Raw genomic sequence first — 27,439 nt, 5'->3', positions numbered from 1 at the left:
TCTTTTTTATCAAAGTCGCCGGGGTGTCATGTGTCCTACTTAACGACCCTGGGTTTATAAACGCTGATATTGACTCTGCCGCACGAGTATGCTTTTGCGGCACAGTCGGTAGCGCGCTGGAGTTCGGGCCTGAAGGTCGCGAGAGTGTTTCAATACACTGGTGTCAGAAGTGGGATCGGACCTTGCATCCACGACAGTGCGTGTGCTTGACCGGTGAGCGCGTTCCTGTAAGACGTAGATTGGCAAACTAGCGCGAGGACGCGCTCTTTGAAAGGATTAGTGTAACGACCCTGGGTTTATAAACACGGATATCGAGTCCGCCGCTCGAGCAAGCTTTTGCTGCGAGTCGATATCCGCGCTTATAAACACAGGGTCGTTACATTATATTAGTACACTCGTAACAATTTAAGCATTACGAAACTCCTATTTGATCAAATAAACCTCATGTAGCAAATAAGCCATTATTTTTTGTTGTTGACCAAATTCGATACTCATTGACTTTGACGCCAACTGCTGGAGAGAAACAGATTTTTCCGCCGAGTTGAGCATCTCCCTTCCTCCAACCCAACCACTGTTTAAAAATTAAATTTGAGAGAAATGGTATGAATGGCCGGGATTTATAACTTGCGACTGTGGTAACTAGTGACGACCAATACCAAAACCCGTGCACAAAGAATGTCAACAGTGACGTCATTGGGTCCTAAAAAAGTGTTTAAAAAACCGCCTATTTGGATTTATGTTTCTTGGTATACCTGTATGGGTTCATTTTTAATCGTTTTTCATGATTATTCCATATGTGAAAAAATAAGGGGGTTAAGATCCCAAAATTATCAATATTAGATCTTAACTTTTCAAATTCATGTCAATCCAATCCAGGTTTATTTTTGGACAGCATTATTTCAGGCCCAAGTGTTTTGGCGTTGTTCAATCATGGCGGAATTGAAGGTCTTTGGAACTGAGGTGGATCCTCAGTAAAGAAAAACATATTTTTCATATTTTGGTGCGTGCAACTTCCGTTGGATTAATATGTAATAATGTACTGATCCTTTCAATCAGGACTGTCATAACGACGTTGCAACACTGCATGGTAAGTTGGCTGAGGGAAAGCTACCAGATAGCTGAATAGTTAGCTATCAAACGTCGTTAGCTTACTCCCAGGGGGATGCTTGCACAACTTGAAATGCTTGATAGTATCTAGAACTATGCAAACAGTCTCTTAGTGTTAGATATTCTACAAATATGTATTTATTTGCTGTAATGTTGTATTTTGAGTGTCATGCAACTTTCAATTTAGTAGTTAACGCGTTACCTCGCTAATGTTGTTGTGCAGGCTAACGCTGGTTTTGCAAACCAGAGTAAGTCATTTGGCACCCGTAGGCTACTTCTAGCTATCTAGTGTCACTGTTTAGCCACCCAACTGAATGCGTTTTCTTCCTATGTCAATGATATTAGGACGGTAGAATTGAAGGAGTATATAAGCCTCTTACTGAAGGATGTCAACAGGTACCAACCAATGATATGTATTAGGGGGGCGCTATTTTGAAGCTACCGGGCAGCCATTCTGGTACGATAATCTCTTTTCACGCCACTTCCATTCCAGGTTAGGATCATTTATGCAGCAGGCTAGGAGACTGAGGTTAGGAAAAGGGTCAGTGCTCTCCTAACCTGCTACGAAAAACGCTTCTTAAAAGTGTGTCCCATTTGGTGCTCCTCTGTTGGGGAAAAAATCATAATAATTAGACGAGGTACGATCATGAATATCCTACCAACGGGACATCAAAAACTGTAATATCATATGTTTCACGGAATCGTGGCTGAATGGCGACATGTACGCTGTACGACATGTGCGCTGCACCGGCGAGATAGAACAGCACACTCCGGTAAGACGAGGGGGGCGGTCTTTGCATTTTTGTAAACAACAGCTGGTGCACGAAATCTAAGGAAGTTTCTAGATTTTGCTCGCCTGAAGTAGAATCATAAAACACGGGACGAGATGTTAAAAACTGTCCATTGTGCCAATAGATGGAATGCACTCACATGAGATTTGCCGTGATGTTGACAGAGTGGCATGGGAGGTTTATTTCTTAGACTGGATGTCAATTTTGGGACACATCCTCAGTAGTGTGCCTTCGAATCAGTGGGTGTTTCGGCCTTTAATCACTAAACACCCTCAGCAAAGGTAGCCAGCCAAAGGGTGATCAAGCCTTAGCTTGTGTCCTATGCCCAATTAAGATGTCCCACGGGACTATGCAAGGCAGGGGCGTCCTCTTCCCTGAGCCAGCCCAACAGCTGACCGCATACCTCATATGCCCTCCTCAAGTTGGAGGGATCTGAATTGGGTTCTCAGGTGGGGGTGGGGGGTCATGAAGTTATAGCCCAGCAAGGGTCCTTCCGTTTGATCCAGATCCACTGGCTGCTTGAGAAACTGCTCTGACGGTCTGCCGCAGAGCCTGTCCATGGATTCCAAGTTCTTTCAGCAACCCGATGATAGAAGAAGCCACGAATCCTCTGCATCCCACTTCAACTGGCCAGACTTTTGCATTCCAGCCACGCTGAGTTGCGTCTGCTGCCAACTCTGTGTAACGCAGTTTCTTACGCTCGTAGGCCTCTTCAACAGAGTTTTCCCACGGGACTGTGAGCTCTATGATGTACACAGCCTTTCGTGAAGGGGACCAGAGTACCATGTCTGGCCTAAGGTTGGTAGAAGCAATCTGAGATGGAAAAAATAGTTGCTGGCCAATATCGACAAGCATCTTCCAGTTCCGGGCCATGGCTAGGTGTCCAGTTTCTGGCTTCGTAGGAGGATACTTGGGCCTTTTCTGTCCCTCCCGGATGAATGTTGTTGTTTTGACGGGATTGCTTGTTTTTGGAGGTAATGAATTGGTTGCACTCCTCTTGGTCTCAAGTGCTGCAGCCAGGCTCTTGAGGACCTGATTGTGCCTCCAGGTGTAGTGGCCTTGTGAGAGGCTGGTCTTGCAACCTGTCATTATATGCCTGAGAGTCGCTGGAGCTGGGCAGAGGGGGCAGGTCGAGTCCTCGCCATACCATTGATGTAGATTTTTTGGTGATGGAAGCACATCATAAACAGCTCTTATGATGAAGCTGATGTTGCTTGCCTCCATTTGCCAAAGCTCACTCCAGTTGATCTTTCTCCTCTCCAGGCCTTCCCACCGCGTCCATTGCCCTTGTTTAGCAAGAGAGACAGCCTTTGCACTTCTTGCAGTCTCCTCCTGTCTGCGCAACACCAGCTGGCAACACCAGCTTCCTGCGTTCAGATGTTGTTGCCTTATGGAACGTTGGTTTGCTTGCTGCCAGGCCAAAGCCTCCTCTTCCATACTGGATATTCCCCACAATGTCTTTGTGTCTCAGGGCTGATGTAGCTTGCTGCACAGCCTTGGATGATGTCCATTTCCGTCCAGTATATTGTATATTGTGATAAATTGCAGGCTACACTACTTGCCTAGAGAGTTCTCAGCTATACTTTTCGTGGCTGTTTATTTACCACCACAGACAGATGCTGGCACTAAGACCGCACTTAGTCAGCTGTATAAGGAAATAAGCAAACCAGAAACCACTCACCCAGAGGCGGCGCTCCTAAAGGCCGGAGACTTTAATGCAGGTAAACTTAAATCAGTTCTACCTAATTTCTATCAACATGTTAAAATATGCAACCAGAGGGGAAAAAATTCTAGATCACCTGTACTCCACACACATGTACAAAGCTCTCCCTCGCCCTCCATTTGGTAAATCCGGCTCAACTCTATCCTCCTGATTCCTGCTTACAAGCAAAAATTAAAGCAGGAAGCACCAGTGACTCGGTCTATAAAAAAGTGGTCAGATGAAGCAGATGCTAAACTACAGGACTGTTTTGCTATCAGACTGGAACATGTTCCGGGATTCTTCCGATGGCATTGAGGAGTACACCACATCAGGGGCGGCAGGGTAGCCTAGTGGTTAGAGCATTGGACTAGTAACAGGAAGGTTGCGAGTTCAAACCCCCGAGCTGTCATTCTGCCCCTGAACAGGCAGTTAACCTGTTCTTAGGCCGTCATTGAAAATAAGAATTTGTTCTTAACTGACTTGCCTGGTTAAATAAAGGTAAAATAAAAATTAAACGTCACTGGTTCTATCAATAAGTGCATTGAGGACGTCGTCCCCACAGTGACTGTACGTACATACCCCAACCAGAAGCCATGGATAATAGGCAACATTCGCACTGCCGCTTTCAAGGTGCTGGACCCTAACCTGGAAGCTGACAAGAAACCCTGCAATGCCCTGCGACGAACCATCAAACAGTCATTTTTCACTGTAGTTTTACTGTTGTTTTTATTTCTTTACTTACCTATTGTTCACCTAATGCCATTACATAAAATCCGTAATCCAGGTTTTATACACGTAATTGGTACCAACTCCGGGAATAAGTTTACTAATAACAATAGACCGGTGGCTTAGGTTAGTTAACTAGCTTGTATCAATCCTGATTTGGAAGCTGCTGACAATGCTTGTTTATGGTTTAATAATATCCATATTCTGATATGGAACTTCTATTACTGACAACCATATTGCATTATCCAATTCAGATATATTATGACTTATTGGTACACAGAGCTAGTCCTTCTTCTACCATTACTTTGTACATGACAGGTACCCTGACACTAAGAGTTGGAGAAACGTATTCATATTTCAAATAAAGTAATTGTAGTGCATGGATAATCTAGATGATTACATATTTGACATGTCCTCTCTTCTGCTCACTGTAAATTTAGTTGATGATTCAGCAGGAGAAACCGCAGCTGGCCTGCACCATGCCTGTGGTGTGGCCCACTCTCCTTGACTTGGGCAGGGATGAGTGTAAGAGAATCCTCCGTAAACTTGGTAAGTGCCTTTGAACTTATCCGGCCTCTCTGGCTTGCCTTATGCATGAAGTGATTTGTCACTTTCAAAGAACCCCAAATGTTACTGCTATTTCAGAGTGAAAGTTGTTTTTAATGATAAACCATATTGTTTCAACAGAGCTGGAGGCGTATGCCGGTGTTATCAGTGCTTTGCGAGCCCAAGGCGACCTCACCAAGGATAAGAAGGATCTCCTTGGAGAACTCACTAAAGTCCTCAGGTAAACCAGCAAAGTCACTGTATATTTTTCTCATAGCTAGAGGAACCTATGAAATATGGGACCCTTTTCTTAATAAAAACAAACTTGGCTTGTGACTTAATTGCTCGTACTTTCTTTGCTAATACTGTATGGTTGTCTCCCACAGCATTTCAACAGAGCGTCATCGTGCAGAGGTCCGTAGGGCAGTCAATGATGAGCGCCTTACCACCATTGCCTATCAGTAAGTCAAGTTACCCTCTTAAGGTGGTCAGTACTAAAACTACATACACATTATGACCAACTACTACATACTAGTACACGCTTCAGCCCCTCAATTTATCATATTTTTACCATGAGGAGTACACCACATCAGTCACTGACTTTATCAGTAAGTGCATCGAGGACGTCGTCCCCACAGTAACTGTACGTACATACCCCAACCAGAAGCCATGGATTACAGGCAACATTCGCACTGAGCTGAAGGGTAGAGCTGCCGCTTTCAAGTTGCGGGACTCTAACCCGGAAGTTTACAAGAATTCCTGCTATTCCCTGCGACGAACCATCAAACAAGCAAAGCGTCAATACTGGGCTAAGATTGAATCATACTACACCGGCTCAGACGCTCGTCTTATGTGGCATCGCTTGAAAACTATTACAGACTACAAAGGGAAGCACAGCCGAGAGCTGCCCAGTGTCACGAGCCTACCAGACAAGCTAAATCACTTCTATGCTCGTTTTGAGGCAAGCAACACTGAGGCATGCATGAGCGCATCAGCTGTTCCGGACGACTGTGTGATCACGTTCTCCGTAGCCGACGTGAGCGAGACCTTTAAACAGGTCAACATACACAAGGCTGCGGGGCCAGACGGATTACCAGGACGTGTGCTCCGGGCATGTGCTGACCAACTGGCAGGTGTCTTCACTGAAATTTTCAACATGTCCCTGATTGAGTTTGTAATACCAACATGTTTCAAGCAGACCACCATAGTCCCTGTGCCCAAGAACACGAAGGCAACCTGCCTAAATGACTACAGACCCGTAGCACTCAAGTCTGTAGTCATGAAGTGCTTTGAAAGGTTGGTAATGGCTCACATCAACACCATTATCCCAGAAACCCTAGACCCACTCCAATTTGCATACCGCCTAAACAAATCCACAGATGATGCAATCTCTATTTCACTCCACACTGCCCTTTCCAACCTGGACAAAAGGAACACTTATGTGAGAATGCTATTCATTGACTACAGCTCAGCGTTCAACACCATAGTACCCTGAAAGCTCATGACTAAACTAAGGATCCTGGGACAAAACACCTCCCTCTGCAACTTGATCCTGGAATTCCTGACTGGCCACCCCCAGGTGGTGAGGGTAGGTAGCAACACATCTGCCACGCTGATCCTCAACACTAGAGCTCCCCAGGGGTGCTTGCTCAGTCCCCTCCTGTACTCCCTGTTTACCACGACTGCATGGCCAGGAACGACTCCAACACCATCATTAAGTTTGCAGATGACACACAACAGTGGTAGGCCTGATCACCGACAACAGCGAGACAGCCTATAGGGAGGAGGTCAGAGACCTGGCCGGGTGGTGCCAGAATAACAACCTATCCCTCAACGTAGCCAAGACTAAGGAGATGATTGTGGACTACAGGAAAAGGAGGACCGACCCCCATTCCCCGTGTCCACATCACCAACAAACTAAAATGGTCCAAACACGCCAAGACAGTCGTGAAGAGGGCACGACAAAGCCTATTCCCCCTCAGGAAATTAAAATGATTTGGCATGGGTCCTGAGATCCTCAAAAGGTTCTACAGCTACAACATCGAGAGCATCCTGACTGGTTGCATCACTGCCTGTTACGGCAATTGCTCAGCCTCTTACCGCAAGGCACTACAGAGGGTAGTGCGTACGGCCCAGTACATCACTGGGGCTAAGCTTCCTGCCATCCAGGACCTCTACACCAGGCGGTGTCAGAGGACGGCCCTAAAAATTGTCAGACCCCAGCCACCCCCGTCATAGGCTGTTCTCTCTACTACCGCATGGCAAGAGATACCGGAGTGCCAAGTCTAGGACAAAAAGGCTTCTCAACAGTTTTTACTCCCAAACCATAAGATTCCTGAACAGGTTGTCAAATGGCTACCCAGACTATTTGCATTGTGTGTGTGTCCCCCAACCCATTTTTTTACGCTACTGCTACTCTCTGTTTATCCTATATGCATAGTCACTTTAACTATACATTCATGTACATACTACCTCAATTTGGCCGACCGACCAGTGCTCCCGCACATTGGCTAACAGGGCTATCTGCATTGTGTCCGACCCGCCAACCCCTCTTTTATGCCACTGCTACTCTCTGTTTATCATATATGCGCATAGTCACTTTAACCATATGTACATACTACCTCAATCAGCCTGACTAACCAGTGACTGTATGTAGCCTCGCTACTGTATATAGCCTGTCTTTTTACTGTTGTTTTTATTTCTTTACTTACCTATTGTTCACCTAATACCTTTTTTGCACTATTGGTTAGAGCCTGTAAGTAAGCATTTCACTGTAAGGTCCACACCTGTTGTATTCGGCTCACGTGACAAAAAAACTTTGGTTTGATGACAATTGTATCTGTCTTGTCAAGCATGTCAGGTCCCAACAGTTCCTCAGAGTGGTCCATTGAGGGGCGTCGGCTGGTCCCGCTGATGCCCAGACTGGTCCCCCAGACCGCCTTCACTGTGACGGCCAACGCAGTGGCCAGCGCCACAGCCAATCAGAACGCTTCGCTTCTGCTGCCTGCCGAAACAGGAAATAAAGAAGGTAAGATCAGACAGCTCAAGGTGGAAATTGCTCTTAACCACAGATCTAGGATCACATTACCTTGCTCCTAATCTTAGCCTGAGGGTTAATCCATTTGAATTCAATCACTTTTTGACAGCACCTCTTTTGATTTGAACTGAACCTTCCATATGTATTTGCCCATTTAAATTGACTTTTTGAACCTGAATGCCAAAATATTCAAGAGATGAAAGTGCTCAAACTTGACCTATTTTACATGCCCCCACCATTCCATGAGACATACATGTATTCATCACTGGAAAAGATAAACTATTGAGATTTGATATAATTTAAAAGCTTACATACAGGGTTGTCAAACTATTTGATCATTTCTAGATTTATTTATTTTTAAATTTTTTACCTTAAGTCAATTGTGTAAAATCAGACATTTCAAAATATTAGCATATGTTGTAGCTTAGACCCTATTTTACGTCATCTGGCCCTGTCAGTAGTAACTTTTTACCTGCAACATCAACTGAAGAGGGAGGAAGACGTTACATGATTAATCACTTATGTCTTCTTATAGTGTCTTTTTATATGAATTATGGTTGTTATTTGTTTGCAGTGGTTGTTTGCTACTCCTACACAAGCACCACGTCCACCAGTGCCACGGCGCCCAGTGGCAGTGCAGCAGCCGTGGTGAAATCCCCCCGTCCGGCCAGCCCCGCCTCAAACATGGTGGTGCTGCCCAGCGGGAGCACCGTCTATGTGAAAAGTGAGTGTCAGAACAGAGATTCCATGTTTGTTTATTATTTTACTTTGGAAAGAAAAATAAGTGTTTCTTTAAGAATTTTGCATTGGTTAAGGAGTCTCCGGTGCGACACTCACTAAACAGAACCTGAAGTCTGTCAATGTATTGCTGCATTCTTTGTCTCCGTCTGTATGTTTCTCTCGCTCCCCCAGGCGTGAGCTGCTCGGATGAGGATGAGAAGCCGCGTAAGCGGAGGCGGACTAACTCCTCAAGCTCCTCCCCTGTGGTGCTGAAGGAAGTGGCCAAGGTGACCCCGCCCATGTCCAAGACCATCACTGTGCCGGTGAGCGGCAGCCCCAAGATGAGCAACATCATGCAGAGCATCGCCAACTCCCTGCCACCGCACATGTCCCCCGTCAAGATCACCTTTACAAAGCCCACCACCCAGACCACTAACACCACCACGCAGAAGGTGAGCAGGACAGAACTGACCATTGTTCAGTATAAATCCTCTTGTTCTATAGGCAAAGAGTCAATATAGTGAGGTGTGAGCCAGATAATATAGGAATGTATGGATATGTTTGAATGATCGTAAGTGATTGCATACGGTTTGCAAACTCTATTGTAAGTGATTGTGTATAAGAACTTAATTGTAAGTGGCTGTGTAATTTACTGTATAATGTATGTTTTGTCAGGTGATCATTGTGACGACCTCTCCAAGCTCCAACTTCGTTCCCAACATCCTGTCCAAGTCTCACTCACACAACTATGCGGCGGCCATGTCCAAGTTGGTGTCCACCTCCATGCTGACCTCGGCCAACCAGAAGCAGACAGTGTTAATCCCGGCCAGCTCCAGTCCCTCCTCGGCCCCAAACACAGTCGCTGTGACCACCATGGTTTCTTCCAGCCCGTCTGTGGTCATGTCAACAATAGCGCAGGGTAAGTTTGAATGTCCCACTTCCGGCAGTGTTTTCAAATAGTTTGTTTACTCAGGATTTATTACCGGCCTTCGCCCAATTTAGACAAAGATTGTCTTGTTCTAGCAACTAAGACCTTTCATGTATACAACATTTTATTGAAACAGGAATTGTACTGAATTGTGTGTATCTGATTGGTCTTTGAAACTGACCACTATTGCTTGTCCTCTCCCTGTGCCAGGTGGCTCGTCGACGGGCATGAAAGTGGCCTCTGCCAGGCTCCCCTCTCCTAAGACCATGGTGGGCTCTCCAACCCAGATTCTGGCCCAGTTCCCCAAGCAGCACCAACAGTCACCCAAGCAGCTGCAGCAGGGCTCCCCCATGGGGGCCGGCGTCATGGGCCAGGCCCAGTCCTCTACCACTCTCCCCGGCTCCAAACCCACCATCCAGATTAAGCAGGAGTCAGGTGAGTACAGGGCGTGATACCCAACTCTACTGGTGTTAGTACTCTACCCTGAGTATGCAAGTGTACAGAAAGTCTTAATCATGTATTTAACTAATGATTTGTCTAATTGTACCTGTAGGTGTCAAAATCATCACCCAGCAGATGCAGCCCAGTAAGATCCTGCCCAAGCCCTCCTCTGTAGGCATGTCCAGCAGCAGTTCCTCCCCCATCATGGTTGTCAGTAGCAACGGGGCCATCATGACCACCAAGTTGGTGTCCCAGCCCACAGGTGTGCCTTCTCACATACTGCTTTTCGACTGTAACACAAGTGTTATACTAGTGTATACACACTGATGTTTTACTAGGTAAACGGTGTTTCCAAAGCTAGGGCTGACAGTGAGGACTTGTGAAGAACAAAATCAACAACATCTGCATAATCAAAACAGTTGCTTTGTGAGGATATCTTAACCATTGATGGCGTAAACCCATGTTCAGTTAGCCATTATGTAAATGCTGCCAGAAAAGCCCCAGTGGCTTTCTTGGTCCCAGGTTAGAGCAGGTCCACCGAGGCCATGGCCCAGTGAGTCCCAGGAGCCAGGCTGTGGGGGTGGAAACACAAAAGTCTGAGGCTGTTTGGTAAAATACCAAGGTAAATGCACCAACAGTAAACTCACAAAACAGACAACTGTCGTCCAAACATGTAAATAATACACAAGGACAGTAGATGTCTGCACTGGTTTGGATAATCTGTTTTAATCCTTTATTCTATTTTACTTACTTAGTGTATTTCTTATTTCTCGTTTGCTTTTTTTCTAGTAATACATTGTTATAGATATATTGCATTGTTGGGTTTTGAGTTTGCAAGAAAGGCATTTCACTGTACTTGTGCATGTGACATGAAACTGACATGAAACTAGATATTGATATGAAGAAATACTTAGCAAAGCCCCATTGAGGAAAAACATTGATTTTGTGCAGGCACCCAGGCCACATACTCAAGGCCCACTGTGAGTCCCTCCATTGGCGCCAGGATGGCGACGTCAACCAGTGGTGCCACCTACGTCAAGACCACCAGCGGCAGCATCATCACGGTGGTCCCCAAGTCTCTAGCCACACTAGGCGGCAAGATCATCAGCAGCAACATTGTGTCTGGTGAGTTTGAAAGTTCTGTAGTGTTACTAGGGTTTCGGGGGGTATTTACCGGTGATGTTTACATTTACCAGTTAACTACTGGAATTTTGGATACTTTAAAGGATTTCAAATAATTGATGTAACATGTCAAAAATATATTGCTGATAATAAAATGTTTTTTTCATGTGAAAAATAGAATCACAAAGCTGTCAAACATCCTCAGTATAACCTATCAACTTAGTGCTGTTTAATATGAAGGTTTCTGTCTGGATTAAATTTGTTGTAAATACTTTGGGGCTGAACTAGTGGAAGTTGTGAAATAAGTCAATAGTTGGAAGCGTTGCAGAGTAATTTGCAGATTTAATTCTTTTTCCTTTTTTTTTGAATTTTACCCCCTTTTCTCGCCAATTTCGTGGTATCCAATTGTTAGTAGTTACTATCTTGTCTCATCTCTACAACTCCCGTACGGGCTCGGGAGAGACGAAGGTCGAAAGCCATGCGTCCCCCGAAACCCAACCAAGCCGCACTGCTTCTTAACACAGCGCGCATCCAACCTGGAAGCCAGCCGCACCAATGTGTCGGAGGAAACACCGTGCACCTGGCGACCTGGTTAGCGTGCACTGCGCCCGGCCCGCCACAGAAGTCGCTAGTGTGCGATGAGACAAGGATATTCCTACTGGCCAAACCCTGCCTAACCCGGACGACGCTAGGCCAATTGTGCGTCGCCCCACGGACCTCCCGGTCACGGACGGCTGCGACAGAGCCTGGGCGCGAACCCAGAGTCTCTGGTGCCCTAGACCACTGCGCCACCCGGGAGGCCAGATTTCATTCTTGATTCAATGTTGTTCTTTTGTTTTTATTATTAGGCTATTTTCTCCTTAACCATATTGTCCTTCTACTAGAAACTCATAGACGACATGGACACGGATATAAAAATGTATATGAATATATACAATGGTGTAAAGTACTAAAGTGTTTTTTTGGGGTATCTGTACTTTACTATTTATATTTTTTTTACTTTTACTAAACTACATTCCTAAAGAAACTTGTACTTTTTACTCCAAACTTTTTCCCTCACACCCAAAATTACTAATTATATTTTGAATGATTAGCAGGACAGGAAAATGGTCCAATTCACACACTTCTCAAGAGAACATCCTGGTCATCCCTACTGCCTCTGATGTGGCGGACTAAATAAACACACATGCTTCATTTGATAATGATGTCTGAGTGTGCCCCTGGCTATTCATTCATTTATTTATTTTTAAGAAAATGGTGCCATCTGGTTTGCTTAATATAAGAATGTGAAATAATTTATACTTTTACTTTTCATACTTAATAAGTATATTATAGAAATTACATTTACTTTTCATACTTAAGTACAGTACCAGTCAATAGTTTAGACACCTATTAATTCCAGGGTTTTTCTTTATTTTTACTATTTTATACATTGTAGAATAATAGTTAAGACATCAAAACTATGAAATAACACATGTAATCATGTAGTAACCAAAAAAGTGTTAAACAAATCAAAATATATTTTAGTTTCTTCAAAGTAGCCACCCTTTGCCCTGATGACACTTTAGCACACTCTTGACATTCTCTCAACCAGCTTCACGAGGAATGCTTTTCCAACAGTCTTGAAGGAGTTCCCACGTATGCTGAGCACTTGTTGGCTGCTTTTCCTTCACTCTGCGGTCCAAGTAATCCCAAACCATCTCAATTGGGTTGAAATCGGGTGATTGTGGAGGCCAGGTCATCTGATGCAGTACTCCATCACGCTCCTTCTTGGTCAAATAGCCCTTACACAGCCTGGAGGTGTGTTTTCGGTCATTGTCCTGTTGAAAAACAAATGATAGTCCCACTAAGCGCAAACCAGATGGGATGGTGTAGCCATGTTGGTTAAGTGTGACTTGAATTCTAAATAAATCAAAGACAATGTCACCAGCAAAACACCACCACCTCAATGCTTCACAGTGGGAACCACACATGTGGAGATCATCCGTTCACCTACTCTGCATCTTACAAAGGCACTGCAGTTGGAACCAAAAATCGAATTTGGACTCATCAGACCAAAGGACAGATTTCCACCGGACAAATGTCTGTTGCTCGTGTTTCTTGACCCAAGCAAATATCTTTTTCTTATTGGTGTCCTTTAGTAGTGGTTTCTTTGCAGCAATTCAACCATGAAGGTCTGACTCACGAAGTCTCCTCTGAACAGTTGATGCTGAGATGTCTGTTACTTGAATTCTGTGAAGCATTTATTTGGGCTGAAATGTCTGAGACTGATAACTCTAATGAACTTAATGATGGACTGTCCTTTTCTTTGCATATTTGAGCTGTTCTTGCCATAATATGGACTTGGTCTTTTACCAAATAGCCCTATCTTCTGTATACCACCCCTACCTTGTCACAATTTCTTTAACCCTTTTTTGGGGGGTTTATGACATGATTCCATGTGTTATTTCATAGTTTTGATGTCTTTACTATTATTCTTCAATGTAGAATAGTACAAATAAAAACAAACCCTTGAATGAATAGGGTTGTCCAAATGTTTGACTGGTGTGTGTGTGTGTGTGTGTGTGTGTGTGTATATATGTATATACTCTGCTCAAAAAAATAAAGGGAACACTAAAATAACACATCCTATATCTGAATGAATGAAATATTCTTATTAAATACTTTTTTCTTTACATAGTTGAATGTACTGGCAACAAAATCACACAAATTATCAATGGAAATCAAATTTATCAACCCATGGAGGTCTGGATTTGGAGTCACACTCAAAATTAAAGTGGAAAACCACACTACAGGCTGATCCAACTTTGATGTAATGTCCTTAAAACAAGTCAAAATGAGGCTCAGTATGGTGTGTGGCCTCCACGTGCCTGTATGACCTCCCTACAACGCCTGGGCATGCTCCTGATGAGGTGGCGGATGGTCTCCTGAGGGATCTCCTCCCAGACCTGAACTAAAGCGTCCGCCAACTCCTGGACAGTCTGTGGTGCAACGTGGCGTTGGTGGATGGAGCGAGACGTGATGTCCCAGATGTGCTCAATTGGATTCAGGTCTGGGGAACGGGCGGGCCAGTCCATAGCATCAATGCCTTCCACTTGCAGGAACTGCTGACACACTCCAGCCACATGAAGTCTAGCATTGTCTTGCATTAGGAGGAACCCAGGGCCAACCGCACCAGCATATGGTCTCACAAGGGGTCTGAGGATCTCATCTCGGTACCTAATGGCAGTCGGGCTACCTCTGGCGAGCACATGGAGGGTTGTGCGGCCCCCCAAAGAAATGCCACCCCACACCATGACTGACCCACCGCCAAACCGGTCATGCTGGAGGATGTTGCAGGCAGCACACCGTTCTCCACGGCGTCTCCAGACTCTGTCACGTCTGTCACATGTGCTCAGTGTGAACCTGCTTTCATCTGTGAAGAGCACAGGGCGCCAGTGGCGAATTTGCCAATCTTGGTGTTCTCTGGCAAATGCCAAACGTCCTGCACGGTGTTGGGCTATAAGCACAACCCCCACCTGTGGATGTCGGGCCCTCATTACCACCCTCATGGAGTCTGTTTCTGACTGTTTGAGCAGACACATGCACATTTGTGGCCTGCTGGAGGTCATTTTGCAGGGCTCTGGTAGTGCTCCTCCTGCTCCTCCTTGCACAAAGGCGGAGGTAGCGGCCCTGCTGGGTTGTTGCCCTCCTACGGCCTCCTCCAGGTCTCCTGATGTACTGGCCTGTCTCCTGGTAGCGCCTCCATGCTCTGGACACTACGCTGACAGACAGAACCTTCTTCCCACAGCTCGCATTGATGTGCCATCCTGGATGAGCTGCACTACCTGAGCCACTTGTGTGGGTTGTAGACTCCGTCTCATGCTACCACTAGAGTGAAAGAACCGCCAGCATTCAAAAGTGACCAAAACATCAGCCAGGAAGCATAGGAACTGAGAAGTGGTCTGTGGTCACCACCTGCAGAACCACTCCTTTTTGGGGGTGTCTTGCTAATTGCCTATAATTTCTACCTGTTGTCTATTCCATTTGCACAAGCTGTTGTGAAATGTATTGTCAATCAGTGTTGCTTCCTAAGTGGACAGTTTGATTTCACAGAAGTGTGATTGACTTGGAGTTACATTGTGTTTAAGTGTTCCCTTTATTTTTTTGAGCAGTGTATATATCTCTCTCACACTATACATGGCCATAGGTTTGTGGACATGTGCTTGTTGAACATCTCATTCTAAAATCATGGGCATTAAATGGAGTTGCCCCCTGCTGCTATAACAGCCTCTACTCTTCTGGGAAGGCGTTCCACTAGATGTTGGAACATGACTGCAGGGACTTGCTTCCATTCAGCCATGAGCATTACTGAGGTCAGGCATTTCGGCCTGGCTCGCAGTCGGCGTTCCAATTCATCCCAGAGGGGTTGAGGTTAGGGCTCTGCAGGCCAATAAAGTGCTACCACACCAATCTAAATTGTCATGCTGAAATAGGAAAGGGCCTTTTCCAAACTGTTGCTACAAAGTTGGAAGCACAGAATCGTCTAGAATGTCATTGTATGCTGTAGTTTTAAGATTTCCCTTCACTGGAACGAACAGGTCTAGCCCGTTGCATGAAAACAGCCCCAGACCATTATTCATCCTCGTATTCGGGCAGGTAGCGTTCTCTTGGCATACCTCAAACCCAGATTAGTTTGTCGCAGTGCCAGATGGTGAAGTGTGATTCATCACTCCAGAGAACGCCTTTCCACTGATCGAGTCCAATGGAGGCAAACTTTACACCACTCTGGCCGATGCTTGGCATTGCGCATGGTGATCTTAGGCTTGTGTGCGGCTGCTCGGTCATGGAAAACCATTTTGTCAAGCTCCTGACAATCAGTTATTGTGCTGATGTTGCTTCTAGAGGCAGTTTGGAACTCGGTAGTGAGTGTTGCAACCGAGGACAGACTATTTTTACGCACTACTCTCTTCAGCACTTAGCGGCCCCGTTCTGTGAGCTTGTGTGGCCTGCCACTTCACGGCTGAGCCGTTGTTGCTCCTACACGTTTCCACTTCACAGTAACAGCACTTACAGTTGACCGGGGCAGCTCTAGCAGGGCAGAAATTTGACAAAATTAATTTGTTGGAAAGGTGGCATCCAATGATGGGGCCATGTTGAAAGTCACTGAGCTAATTCAGTACGGGACATTTTACTGCCGCTGTTTGTCTATGGCGATTGCATGGCTGTGTGGCTGAAATGGGAGAATCCACTAATTTTGGCGATGTAGTTACTCTAGTATACATTTATTAAAGTTTACATAGATTAAGCAAAATTACCTAACTTTTGCAACCCTAATGTTACCAATTTTGACTGAACATCTAGTTGTCCAATTATAGTGACTTCAAATGTTGTGTTTTGGCAAACCTTTAGATGTTCTTTCCCCCTCCATTGCAGGTACAACAACTAAGATAACTACCATTCCTATGACGTCCAAGCCCAATGTTATTGTGGTGCAAAAAACCACTGGCAAAGCAACGACCATCCAGGGCCTGCCTGGCAAGAATGTGGTCACCACACTGTTGAATGCAGGGGTCAGTTCAACATGATTGTTATTATAAATGAAACCGTTTTAATTAAGACATTTTTTATGTTAAATAAAATCTAAGTAATTATTTCAGAAGTGTTCAAATGTATTGACCCCAAAACTTATTTTAAATTTTTTTGATAGTTCTAGTTTAGCCTTTCTGTCTGATCAGTCTATTGCTTTCAGCTCCATGTTATGCATTTACATGTTTATGTTTTCAGTTGTCATTTAGCAGACGCTCTTAATTCATAGTGACTTACAATTAGTACATTAATCTTAAACTCTGGTCAAAAGTAGTGCACTATATAGGGAATAGGGTGCCATTGGTTACAGAACCAAAATATGAATGCCTCTGTGCCATAGGGCGAAAAGACCCTGCAGGGTGTGCCGGGGTCCAAGCCAGCCATCATCACAGCCTCCAGACCCATCACCAAGATGATCGTGACCCAGCCGAAAGGCATGGGCTCAGGGGTGCAGCCCAACACCACCACCAAGATCATCCCCACCAAAATAGTGTACGGCCAGCAGGGCAAGACCCAGGTCAGTAACAGTCCAACGCTGTCTATGTAGGGTGAAGTTGCCCCTAGACGCTGGCTCTTGGGTCAGTTTTGCCTTTACCCCTCTAAATCTTAGGTTTGGGGAAGCTGATCCGAGAGCTGTCTGTACTCTGGGGAAACTTCACCCCGGAGCGTCTCAGCCACTCAACGAGTAGTGTGAACGAGATCATTTCGTACTAAAAGCTCTTTGTCTTGGATACAGTTCTTTCGGAAAGTATTCAGACCCCTTGACTTTTTCCACATTTTGTTATGTAACAGCCTTAACTTAAAATGGATTTAAAAAAAAAATAATAATAATTCCTCGTCAATCTACATGCAATACCACATAATGAAAAAGCAAAAACAGGTATTTAGACATTTTTGCAAATGTATACATTTAATTTACCACAGGTGGACTCCAATCAAGTTGTAGAAACACATCAAGCATGAGCAATGGATACAAGATGCACCTGAGCTCAATTTCGAGTCTCATAGCAAAGGGTCTGAATATTTATGTACCTAAAGGTGTTTCTGTTTTTATTTAGCACATTTGCTAAAATCTCTCAACCTGTTTTCGTGGCCTCCGGAGTGGCGCAGTCGTCAGTTGAACGTTGTTTCCTCCGACACATTAGTGCGTCTGGTTTCCGGGTTAAGCGAGCAGGTGTTAAGAGGTAGCGCGGCTTGGCAGGCCATATTTCGGAGGATGCATGACTCGACCTTCGCCTCTCTCTCTCGAGCCCGTTGGGGGAGTTGCAGCGATGAGACAAGATCATAACTACCAATTGGATATCACAAAATTGGGGAGGAAAAGAGAGGTAAAATTACAATAAAAAATATATATTTAAAAACTTTTGCTTTGTCTTTATGGGTTATTGTGTGTGTGTATATGTGTGTGTGTGTGTGTATATGTATGTATATATATATATATATATAATACATTTTTAGGATAGGGCTGTAATGTAACAATGTGGAATAAAGGAAGGTTTCTGAATGCACTGTATATTTTAACTTCTGTCCTGAATTACCAATGCATCAGGTCAGTGTAACTTTAGGATTGCAAGACCATACCGCTTTAAATAGGCACATTAATTATATGTATGATGTAAAAAAGGAACACCAGGACACTTGACATTGGTCTCAGCTGTGCTGTACTTTATGGAGCAACAAAAACTATTTCTCTAGTGCCATTCACTGAGCTCTTCTAGGTGTGTAATATTGAATATAACGTTTTTTAAACATTGATTCGTGTCCAGGTGCTGATCAAGCCCAAGCCCATCTTCCAGACTGCAGTGTTGAGCGAGCAGACCAGGCAGCTGGTGAGCGAAACACTGCAGCAGGCGTCCAGGGTGGCTGACGCACAGGAGGGGGCGCTGAAGGATGAGTCAGGTGGCATCGCCGAGGGCAGCTTTCAGCCCGCCGATGGCTCCAACAGCAGCAGTCACGGTACGTCGTGGCACTCCACATAACAGCAAGAAGTACATGATATAGCCTGCAGCCTAACTACGAGAACAAAAAAGACACTCAAGTTAAAACTGTGTATTGTAGTCTCACACAGCTATTGACTACCTCATCTGTAGTATGAAAGTGTAAAGTGTATCTATTCTCACAAGTATCCAGCTAAGTTCAATTCCCTTCACTTTCAAATGGTAAATGGCTCCACTCGCATAATATAATTATTTCAATTCCCTTTTACTTGAATGCCATGTCCAATTTAATTCCCACATCGACTGGAATCTAAAGGGAATCCGCACAATTCCATATGACTTGTTTTGGTTGTTGTCACCGGTCAGACTCCCAGCCTGTAGTGCACATCATCTCCTCCAGAGGGCAGGAGTGGGCTGAGCAGCATGAAGTGTCGGTGGAGTCCGGCCCCACCATCATCTACCAGGACGTGTCTACGGGGAACGTGACCCAGTCGGCCACCTCAACCATTAAGGCCCTGCTGGAGCTGCAGCAAACCACAGGTGACTAACAGACTGACCACCGTCACCATGACAACTACCATACCACTTACCAGGGTTGGGGTCAATTCCATTTAAATTCAGAAACGGAGTAATCTTCCTGGCAACAAGGCTAGTCACCTGTTAATAGTGCTTGTTATTATGGCTGGGATTCTATCCCAGAAGTCAGTGGAAGAACTCTGGGGGGGTTTCCAAACCACTTCCCCTTTTGTAATCTTTATTGCTGTGGACCTTTCACTGACTTCTTGTAAAAGGCTGTTTGTTGCTTGATATTGAGTGTGACTGAGTTGAGTGTGACTGATGCCTGATATACAAAAACATCCCCCTTTTAGTGCTTGCAGATAGAAACGAGATGGAGCCATCGCCATATTGCACCTATCTTGTCCTTGCTATAGTGGTAGGGTTGGCTAACCGTGGCAGGGTTTTGTACCAGACCTGACTCAAATAATATAGATATTAAATTTGTACACCACGATTAGTTGAATTAGGTGTGTCAGGTGCTGTGCGAATATCCTGACACTGCAGCCCCTAAAACAATGTTTAATACAAACGACTTGAGAAGAAAGTCCCAGCTTCTGACACCTCCGTTTTTCCACACATACAAACACACAATTTCTTACCGGTGCAATTAATGGGCCTGTGGCGCACTCAAACACAGCCTGATCACAGGTCAAGTGACTGGACTCTCTGGGACCTGATTCTGGGAGAATCGGATGTAAAAGTGTTCGTCGTTGGGGTCAGACTGCTCTGAACTCTAATTCTCATGTAAGTGATGGTACTTTGTCGTCCCGCGTCTTTCCAAATATAAATGGAGTAGTTGTTTATTAGATGACTGATAGTGACAGTCTCTGTTGCCTTTACAGTGAAGGACAAGGGTGAGGCGAAGCCCAGGCAGCACACCATAGACCTGAGCCAGATGGCTGTGCCCTTTCAGATGGCCCAGGACAAGAAGCAGCAGGATCCAGTCTCCCCTGGGACATCCACTGTAGAGACTGAACCGTCCACTGAATACATCACTGCTGGTACATGAACTGACCACTCGGGTTGCCTCCCAAATGGCACCCTATTCTCTATATAATGCACTACTTTTCACTGAGGTCCAGCCCTGTTCAAAGGTAGTGCACTATATAAGGGATAGGGTGCTATTTGGGAAGCGAGCTCACTGAAACATTTCTCCTTGGGCATTACACACAGCCAAGACACTATAATCTGTCTTACTTTTTAGTTTCTCAGATTTGATCAATTGTCATATTACACTGTATTGTCATCACTTTAGGAGGACACCTAAAATGATCCCCAAAGTGATATGATGTTCACTTTCTTTTCATACTGTTTCATTGTGAAATACATTGATGTACAGTACCAGTCAAAAGTTTGGACACACCTGGGCATTCCTTCAACCAGCTTCATGAGGTAGTCACCTGGAATGCATTTCAGTTAACAGGTGTGCCTTGTTAAAAGTACATTGGTGGAATTTCTTTCATCCTCAATGCATTTTGAGTCGATAAGGTGAGGGCCGGTTTATAGAAGATAGCCCTAAAAGACCAAGTCCATATGACAAGAACAGCTCAAATAAGCAAAGAGAAATGAGTCCATTACTTTAAGACATGAAGAACTTTGACATTTTCTTCAAGTGCAGTCGCAAAAACCATCAAGCGCTATGATGAAACTGACTCTCATGAGGACCACCACAGGAAAGGAAGACCCAGAGTTACCTCTGCTGCAGAGGATACGTTCATTAGAGTTACCAGCCTCAGAAATTGCTTCAGAGTTCAAGTAACAGACACATCTCAACATCAACTGTTCAGAGGAGACTGCGTGAATCAGGCCTTTGTGGTTGAATTGCTGCAAAGAAACCACTACTAAAGGACACCAATAGAAGAAGAGACTTGCTTGGGCCAAGAAACATGAGCAATGGACATTAGACCAGTGGAAATCTGTCCTTTGGCCGCAGCATTCTGCAGCAATACACCATCCAATCTGGTTTGAGCTTAGTGGGACTATCATTTGTTTTTCAACAGGACAATGACTCAACCCACCTCCAGGCTGTGTAAGGGCTATTTGACAAAGAAGGAAAGTGATGGAGTGCTGCATCAGATGACCTGGCCTCCACAATCCCTCGACCTTAACCCAATTGAGATGGTTTGGGATGAGTTGGACCGCAGAGTGAAGGACAAGCAGCCAACAAGTGCTCAGCATATGTGGGAACTCCTTCAAAACTGTTGGAAAAGCATTCCAGTTGAAGCTAGTTGAGAGAATGCAAAGCTCTCATCAAGGCAAAGGGTGGCAACTTCGAAGAACACTTTTTTTTGGTTGCTACTTAATTCCATATGTGTTATTTCATAGTTTTGATGCCTTCACTATTATTTTACAATGTAGAACATATTAAAAATAAAGAAAAACCCTTTAATGGGTAGGTGTGTCCAAACTTTTGACTGGTAGTGTATATCATATTTCGTCACCCCTTAATGATATTACACCTTGGATGGAAAATTATACACTTTCCTACTCATGTATTCAGGGGTTTACACACAATTGTAGCCCTTAACCAAGCAGAAATAAGCAAAGTAAAAAACAGCAGGCTGTTCTATACTTAGCTGTACTCACTAAAGAATGTCTCGAAATAATGCCGTTCCGAGTAATTGAGAGCAATTCCATGTTAAAAACAAGGTTTCCATCCAACCTTTTTATGCGAGTAAAGTATGTCAGAAAAAAAAACATTTTAATTACAGGCTAAACAAAATACAATAGACAAGGTGGGATATTTTTGTGTCAGGAAAATTAATTATGCGATAAATGGTGGAAACTATTTTTTTTATCCACAAATATTTATAAAATAACCCTTATTGAATTAAACTAGGAGTCACCCGATGACATGTGTGGTCCTCCCAGCTCGTCGGGAAAACATGCCGTTTATTAGGCTACAGATTAAATAAGGTATGATGAACTTCAGGGGGCGGTGAAAGTGCAAGGTTGATTCTCCTTTCCAATAAATATTGAGGGTCTTATTCTGGTGACATGATTGATGCTTGCGTTTGACAAATAAAAATAATTTTGTCCATAATGATCTCATGTAGGCTATACGTGCCCTCTAGCCAACAGTGCTATCTGTGAACTGTACTGTATCTGTTGGCTGTGTGCACGTGCCTTTTATCTGCAACAAGTCAATGTAATGGAATAACCCCCCTGGTGGGAAAATGCGCACATTGTTATTAAGTGGATTTTAGAATATTCACATGCAAACTCTGTTGCCAATTGGATGGGAACCTAACTTATGATGATCTCTCTTTGTGCAGTTAAAGCCAGCCGGGCCGGACCATCCTCTGGAGGCGACATGGTCGTGTCCGCTAGCCAGCAACTGGCGGCGTCCTCACAGAGCACAGGTCACACCCCCATGGTGGTCAAGTCCATCCCAACTTCCTCTGCGGTCACCGTCACACGCATTGTCCAACTGGTGAGACAAAACGCCTACGCTAGGCCAATTGTAGCGATGAGACAAGAAAGTAGCTACTAACAATTGGATACCACGAAATTGGGGAGAAAAAAGGGGTTAAAAAAAAAAAAAAAAAATCACAAATATATGTTCGTCTTTGTATTCTTCTTTTCCAATGTTTTATTAAATCATATAGTGCATGTTATACTGCATTATCTCACTGGCATAGGATCTCACTGTTCATTAGGTAAGTGTACATTCTTAAAATAAAGTGGTGATCCTAACTGACTGTGAATGTTGAATGTGAAATATCAGAATAATAATAGAGTGATGTTTATTTCCGCTTTTATTTCTTTCATCACATTCCCAGTGGGTCAGAATTTGTAGTATTTGCTAGCATTGCCTTTAAATTGTTTAACTTGGGTCAAATGTTTCGGGTAGCCTTCCACACAAGCTTCCCACAATAAGTTGGGTGAATTTTGGCCCATTCCTCCTGACAGAGCTTGTGTAACTGGGTCAGATTTGTCGGCCTCCTTGCTCGCACACACTTTTTCAGTTCTGCCCACAAATTGTCTATAGGATTGAGGTCAGTGCTTTGTGATGGCCACTCTTGAGATGTTGCTTCAATATATCCACATAATTTTCCCCCTCATGATGCCATCTATTTTGTGAAGTGCACTAGACCCTCCTGCAGCAAAGCACCCCCACAACATGATGCTGCCACCCCGGTGCTTCATGGATGGAATGGTGTTCTTCAGCTTGCAATCCTCCCCGTTTTTCCTCCAAACATAGCGATGGTCATTATGGCCAAACAGTTATATTTTTGTTTCATCAGACCAGAGGACATTTCCCCCAAAAGTACGATCTTTGTCCCCATGTGCAGTTGCAAACTGTAATCTGTCTTTTTTATGGTGGTTTTGGACCAGTGGCTTCTTCCTTGCTGAGCGGCCTTTCAAGTTATGTCAATATAGGATTCATTTTACTGTGGATATAGATACCTTGGTACCTGTTTCCTTCAGCATCTTCACAAGCATCTTCACAAGATCTTTTGCTGTTGTTCTGAGATTGATTTGCACTTTTCGCACCAAATTATATTCATCTCTAGGAGACAGAAGGCGTCTCCTTCCTGAGCGGTATGATGGCTGCGCGGTCCCATGGTGTTTATACTTGCGTACTATTGTTTGTATAGATGAACATGATACCTTCAGGCATTTGGAAATTGCTCCCAAGGATGAACCAGAGTTGTGGAGGTCTACAATTTCTTTTCCGGGGTCTTGGCTGATTTCTTTTGATTTTTCCCATGATGTCAAGCAAAGAGCCATTGAGTTTGAAGGTAGGCCTTGAAATACATCCACAGGTACACCTCCAATTGACTCAAATGATGTCAATTAGCCTATCGCTTCTAAAGCCATGGCATCATTTTCTGGTATGTTCCAAGCTGTTTAAGGCACAGTCAACTTAGTGTATGTAAACTTCTGACCCACTGGAATTGATACAGTGAATTGTAAGTGAAATAATCTGTCTGTAAACAATTGTTGGAAAAAATTACTGAACAAAGTAGATGTCCTAACCGACTTGCCAAAACTATAATTTGTTAACAAGACATTTGTGGAGTGGTTGAAAAACGAGTTTTAATGACTCTAACCTAAGTGTATGTAAACGTCCAACTTCAACTGTATCAATATGCACCAATATTCAGGTAACTGCCAAAATAATGGAAACATGAGGGATACAAATAGTGTTGAATGCAGGTGCTTCCACACAGGTATAGTGTGAGTTAATTAAGCAATTAACATCCCATCATGCTTAGGGCCATGTATTAAAATGCTGGGCAGGCTATGTCTCCATAAGATGACAATACCCCCATCCACAGGGCACTAGTGGTCACTGAATTGTTTGATGAGCATGAAATCGTTATAAACCGTATGCCATGGCCGTCTGTCACCAGATATCAAGCCAATTGAACACTTATAGGAGATTCTGGAGTGGCGCCTGAGATAGCGTTTTCCACCACCATCAACAAAACACGAAATTGCGGAAGAATGGTGTTGCGTTGAGTTCCAGACACTTGTAGAATCTATGCCAAGGTGCATAGAAGCTGTTCTGGATCATGGTCGCCCAACACCCTATTAAGATACTTTGTTGGTGTTTCCTTTATTTTTAGCAGTTACCTGTATTTCCATATATACCACTATTGTTAAGGATCGTATAATGTCATTCCAGGCGTCGGAGGGCCAGCTTATCCACAGTAAGCAGGCGGAGGAGATGGTGATGGAGGAGGGTGAACTAGAAGGGGACACCCTGGACCCCCAGACGGGCCTGTTCTACCGTTCCATCCAACTCGCGGCAGCCCCTGCCCCTCAGCACCACACACTCCCCCAACCCCAAAGCCAGTCACACTCTGAGCCCCAGTCGGAGCAGGGCAGACACATGCCCCACTCCACCCAGCCCATGCCCCATTCCACCCAGCCCCCACAGCTACACAGCAAGCCCCAGATGAGCCAGCCTTCCTCCACCTTGGTGAAGAAGCCACCCCAGCTCCAAGAGCAGTACCAGCCCAAGCCCCAGGCTCCAGGGCAGAGCCTGAAGGAGAGGCCCTCCTCTGCCTCGGGATCCCCCCAGCTGGTGGGCCTGGGCACCCCTACAAAGCCACCCTCCCTCACCCCCCAGCTCCCCAAGCTGCAGCAGGCACCCACCTCCCACCACAGGCCCATCCACACACAGCTGTCCCAGCCGCCACCCCTGCAGGCCCACCACCCGGTGGGTGCAGACAAGACCCCTTCCACAAGCCTGGTGAGCACCATCCCTCTCTGATGGACCTCCAGGCCCCAGTGACTATTTTATTTATTGGTCCGGGACAGATCAGGTTGACACAGTGAATCATCAACTGTCAGATGCATTGTGCCATAATGCTTTAGAATAGAACTTCATTTAAACTTTATTTGCCTTCTAGATGGATTTGGACTTAAACATTTAAAAGGATTTACACCGAGTGCACATTCCATACATGTAAATCTTGTTCTGATTCACAGCACTTGTCCCTTGATGGGCCTTTTAAGATCAATAAGATAAGACAAAGCTCTGGGCACCATGCCACAAATTCCCTTCCCATCAGATCCGTGTTGTTTGTACAGTAGCGCAGGAAGCCTGACAAAACCTTCACGTATGACAACCTGAAAATAAATTACCATTGTTTTTCATTCAAAAGGGGGCATGAGTTTCCCCATGCCCTACACTAGTTCCAACCATAGAAATGGAAGGGGAAGCCCTTTCAGACCATGGCAATTTGACTAACACTCATGGGTACATTCAATATGGCCGCTGGTCTACATATTACAGAACATTGACTTGAATTGCAATGTCTGTTCTATTAATTTCTATAGTTCCAACCAAATCCATTTTTCCCCTCTCTCCCCCGACATAGCCGCCAATCATCACCCAGGGCGCCAGCATCACCAAGATCACCTTCGGCGGTAGCAGCTGCCACCAGTCCCCGCCCGTGTCCAGCAGTGGCGAGGCCACAGCAAAGTTGGTCCCCGCCGAGCCCAGCAGCTCGGGCCCGTCCGGCGGCGAGAAGCCCTCCGTTTCGGACATTCTCAAGATTTCCATGATGGAAGCAGAGATCGACCCTAGCGCCGAGCCAATGGTGGTGGACTCGTCCAGCGACTGCAGCCCCTACGGGAAGGGTGTTGGGGCAGGAGGAGATTTGGGTGTGTTGGGGGGCTCAGGCCCGGTCATCAGCAGCTCGGGGGCCTCCCTGCACCACTCATCCCACTCCAAGCCCCAGCACAGCCAGTTTAGCCGCATCCAGGGCCTAGTGGCCAAGGGCAAAGAAGACCTGGACGTCATTGAGGTACATTTCTGTGATTTCAAAGATGTATGTTATAGCATAGTAAAGCCTTACTAATTACATATTCTGAGCCATATGATTAACATCTCTTAAACATAGCTTATTATAGGACAACAGTCATCTAAGCTTTTAACATCTATAGACAATAAAAGCTAAATAACATCCGTTTACTCCCCTCCCCAGGTGATCCCTCGGTACTCTATCATGCCAGACTCCAGCCAGTCCAACGTGGTGGTGGAGCCCAGCGGCTTCCTGGAGATCAGCAACTACACCAGCCAGCGGCTGGACGAGGAGAGTGTCATGGAGCAAGAGGTGGACAGCAGCAATGACGAGGCCACCACTGTCAGCCCCATGGAGGGCTGTGCCGACCAGTCCCAGTGACCACTACACGTGTCAACTCCGTCACACACGATGTGTGGCAGAGATGAGGGTGATTACGGTCATCACAGTGACTTGTGGTTATCTCCCGACTTAGTTAGAACCCTAATCACGTTACGGCAAACGAATAAATGAGGTATTTGCATAACGGTATTTGATTCGACAATGTAAATTTGAATACATGATAGTACAGTTTGAGTTTCTGACTTGTAATAAATAAGTTTGATGGCCTTCAGATTACTTCAGTTTGTTTTAAAGTGGGCACATGCAGTGATTCAAGATTTGTCACAGACAATAATGGCTGACCATAAAGGGATTGTAGTAACCCTTGAGGAATTAACACTTTGAAGTTGAAACAGTTGGTAGGAACAATTGTTGGAAGAAATACAAACAAATAAATACACATTCAACCTTGTTAGTTTGAGTTTTTCTGTTTTGTGTTCTCTGTGTAACTTTTTAGAAGTTTAACTAAACTTTTATACAACAGCTTAAAACAGTTTTTCTGTTACAGGACTGCACACAATTTGGCATTCCCTTGGTGAATGTCGTTTTGTACATGACCTATCAGTCCATCTTAATGAATTGACCTTTCAACACAAGGAAATCACCAATGTTT

At 44.8% G+C, this 27,439-nt stretch overlaps 1 protein-coding gene across 3 annotated transcripts; it reads left to right on the top strand.

Annotated features, from left to right (window-relative positions):
- Positions 1-897: 897 nt before the first annotated feature.
- Positions 898-27,238, top strand: emsy (EMSY transcriptional repressor, BRCA2 interacting). Of its 3 annotated transcripts, none has more exons than XM_029671561.2 (20): positions 898-1,087; positions 4,779-4,875; positions 5,014-5,113; positions 5,259-5,333; positions 7,725-7,900; positions 8,484-8,633; positions 8,822-9,081; positions 9,305-9,548; positions 9,768-9,992; positions 10,111-10,260; positions 10,950-11,123; positions 16,536-16,672; positions 17,029-17,205; positions 18,455-18,644; positions 18,992-19,165; positions 20,026-20,184; positions 22,459-22,616; positions 24,819-25,388; positions 26,020-26,448; positions 26,629-27,238. In XM_029671561.2, the coding sequence occupies exons 1-20, from the start codon at positions 1,085-1,087 to the stop codon at positions 26,824-26,826; spliced, it is 3,846 nt and encodes a 1,281-aa protein (XP_029527421.2). In that variant the 5' UTR covers positions 898-1,084; the 3' UTR covers positions 26,827-27,238. The 3 variants fall into 3 exon arrangements, with proteins under 3 accessions (XP_029527421.2, XP_029527420.2, XP_029527422.2); XM_029671560.2 differs by having other exon boundaries at positions 4,767-4,875; XM_029671562.2 differs by lacking the exon at positions 20,026-20,184 and having other exon boundaries at positions 4,767-4,875.
- The last annotated feature ends 201 nt before the right edge of the window (positions 27,239-27,439 follow it).

The sequence above is a fragment of the Oncorhynchus nerka genome, linkage group LG10 (genome assembly GCF_034236695.1).
Source record: "Oncorhynchus nerka isolate Pitt River linkage group LG10, Oner_Uvic_2.0, whole genome shotgun sequence".
In the NCBI taxonomy this organism is placed as follows: domain Eukaryota; kingdom Metazoa; phylum Chordata; class Actinopteri; order Salmoniformes; family Salmonidae; genus Oncorhynchus; species Oncorhynchus nerka.
Note: the sequence above shows the minus strand (reverse complement) of the source record. Positions and strands in the feature narration are given on the sequence as shown.

Coding starts and splice junctions, on each gene's coding strand:
- emsy (XM_029671560.2), top strand. Junction 18,645..18,991: donor CTCCAACAGCAGCAGTCACG/GTACGTCGTGGC, acceptor GTCACCGGTCAG/ACTCCCAGCCTGTAGTGCAC. Junction 25,389..26,019: donor AGACCCCTTCCACAAGCCTG/GTGAGCACCATC, acceptor CCCCCGACATAG/CCGCCAATCATCACCCAGGG.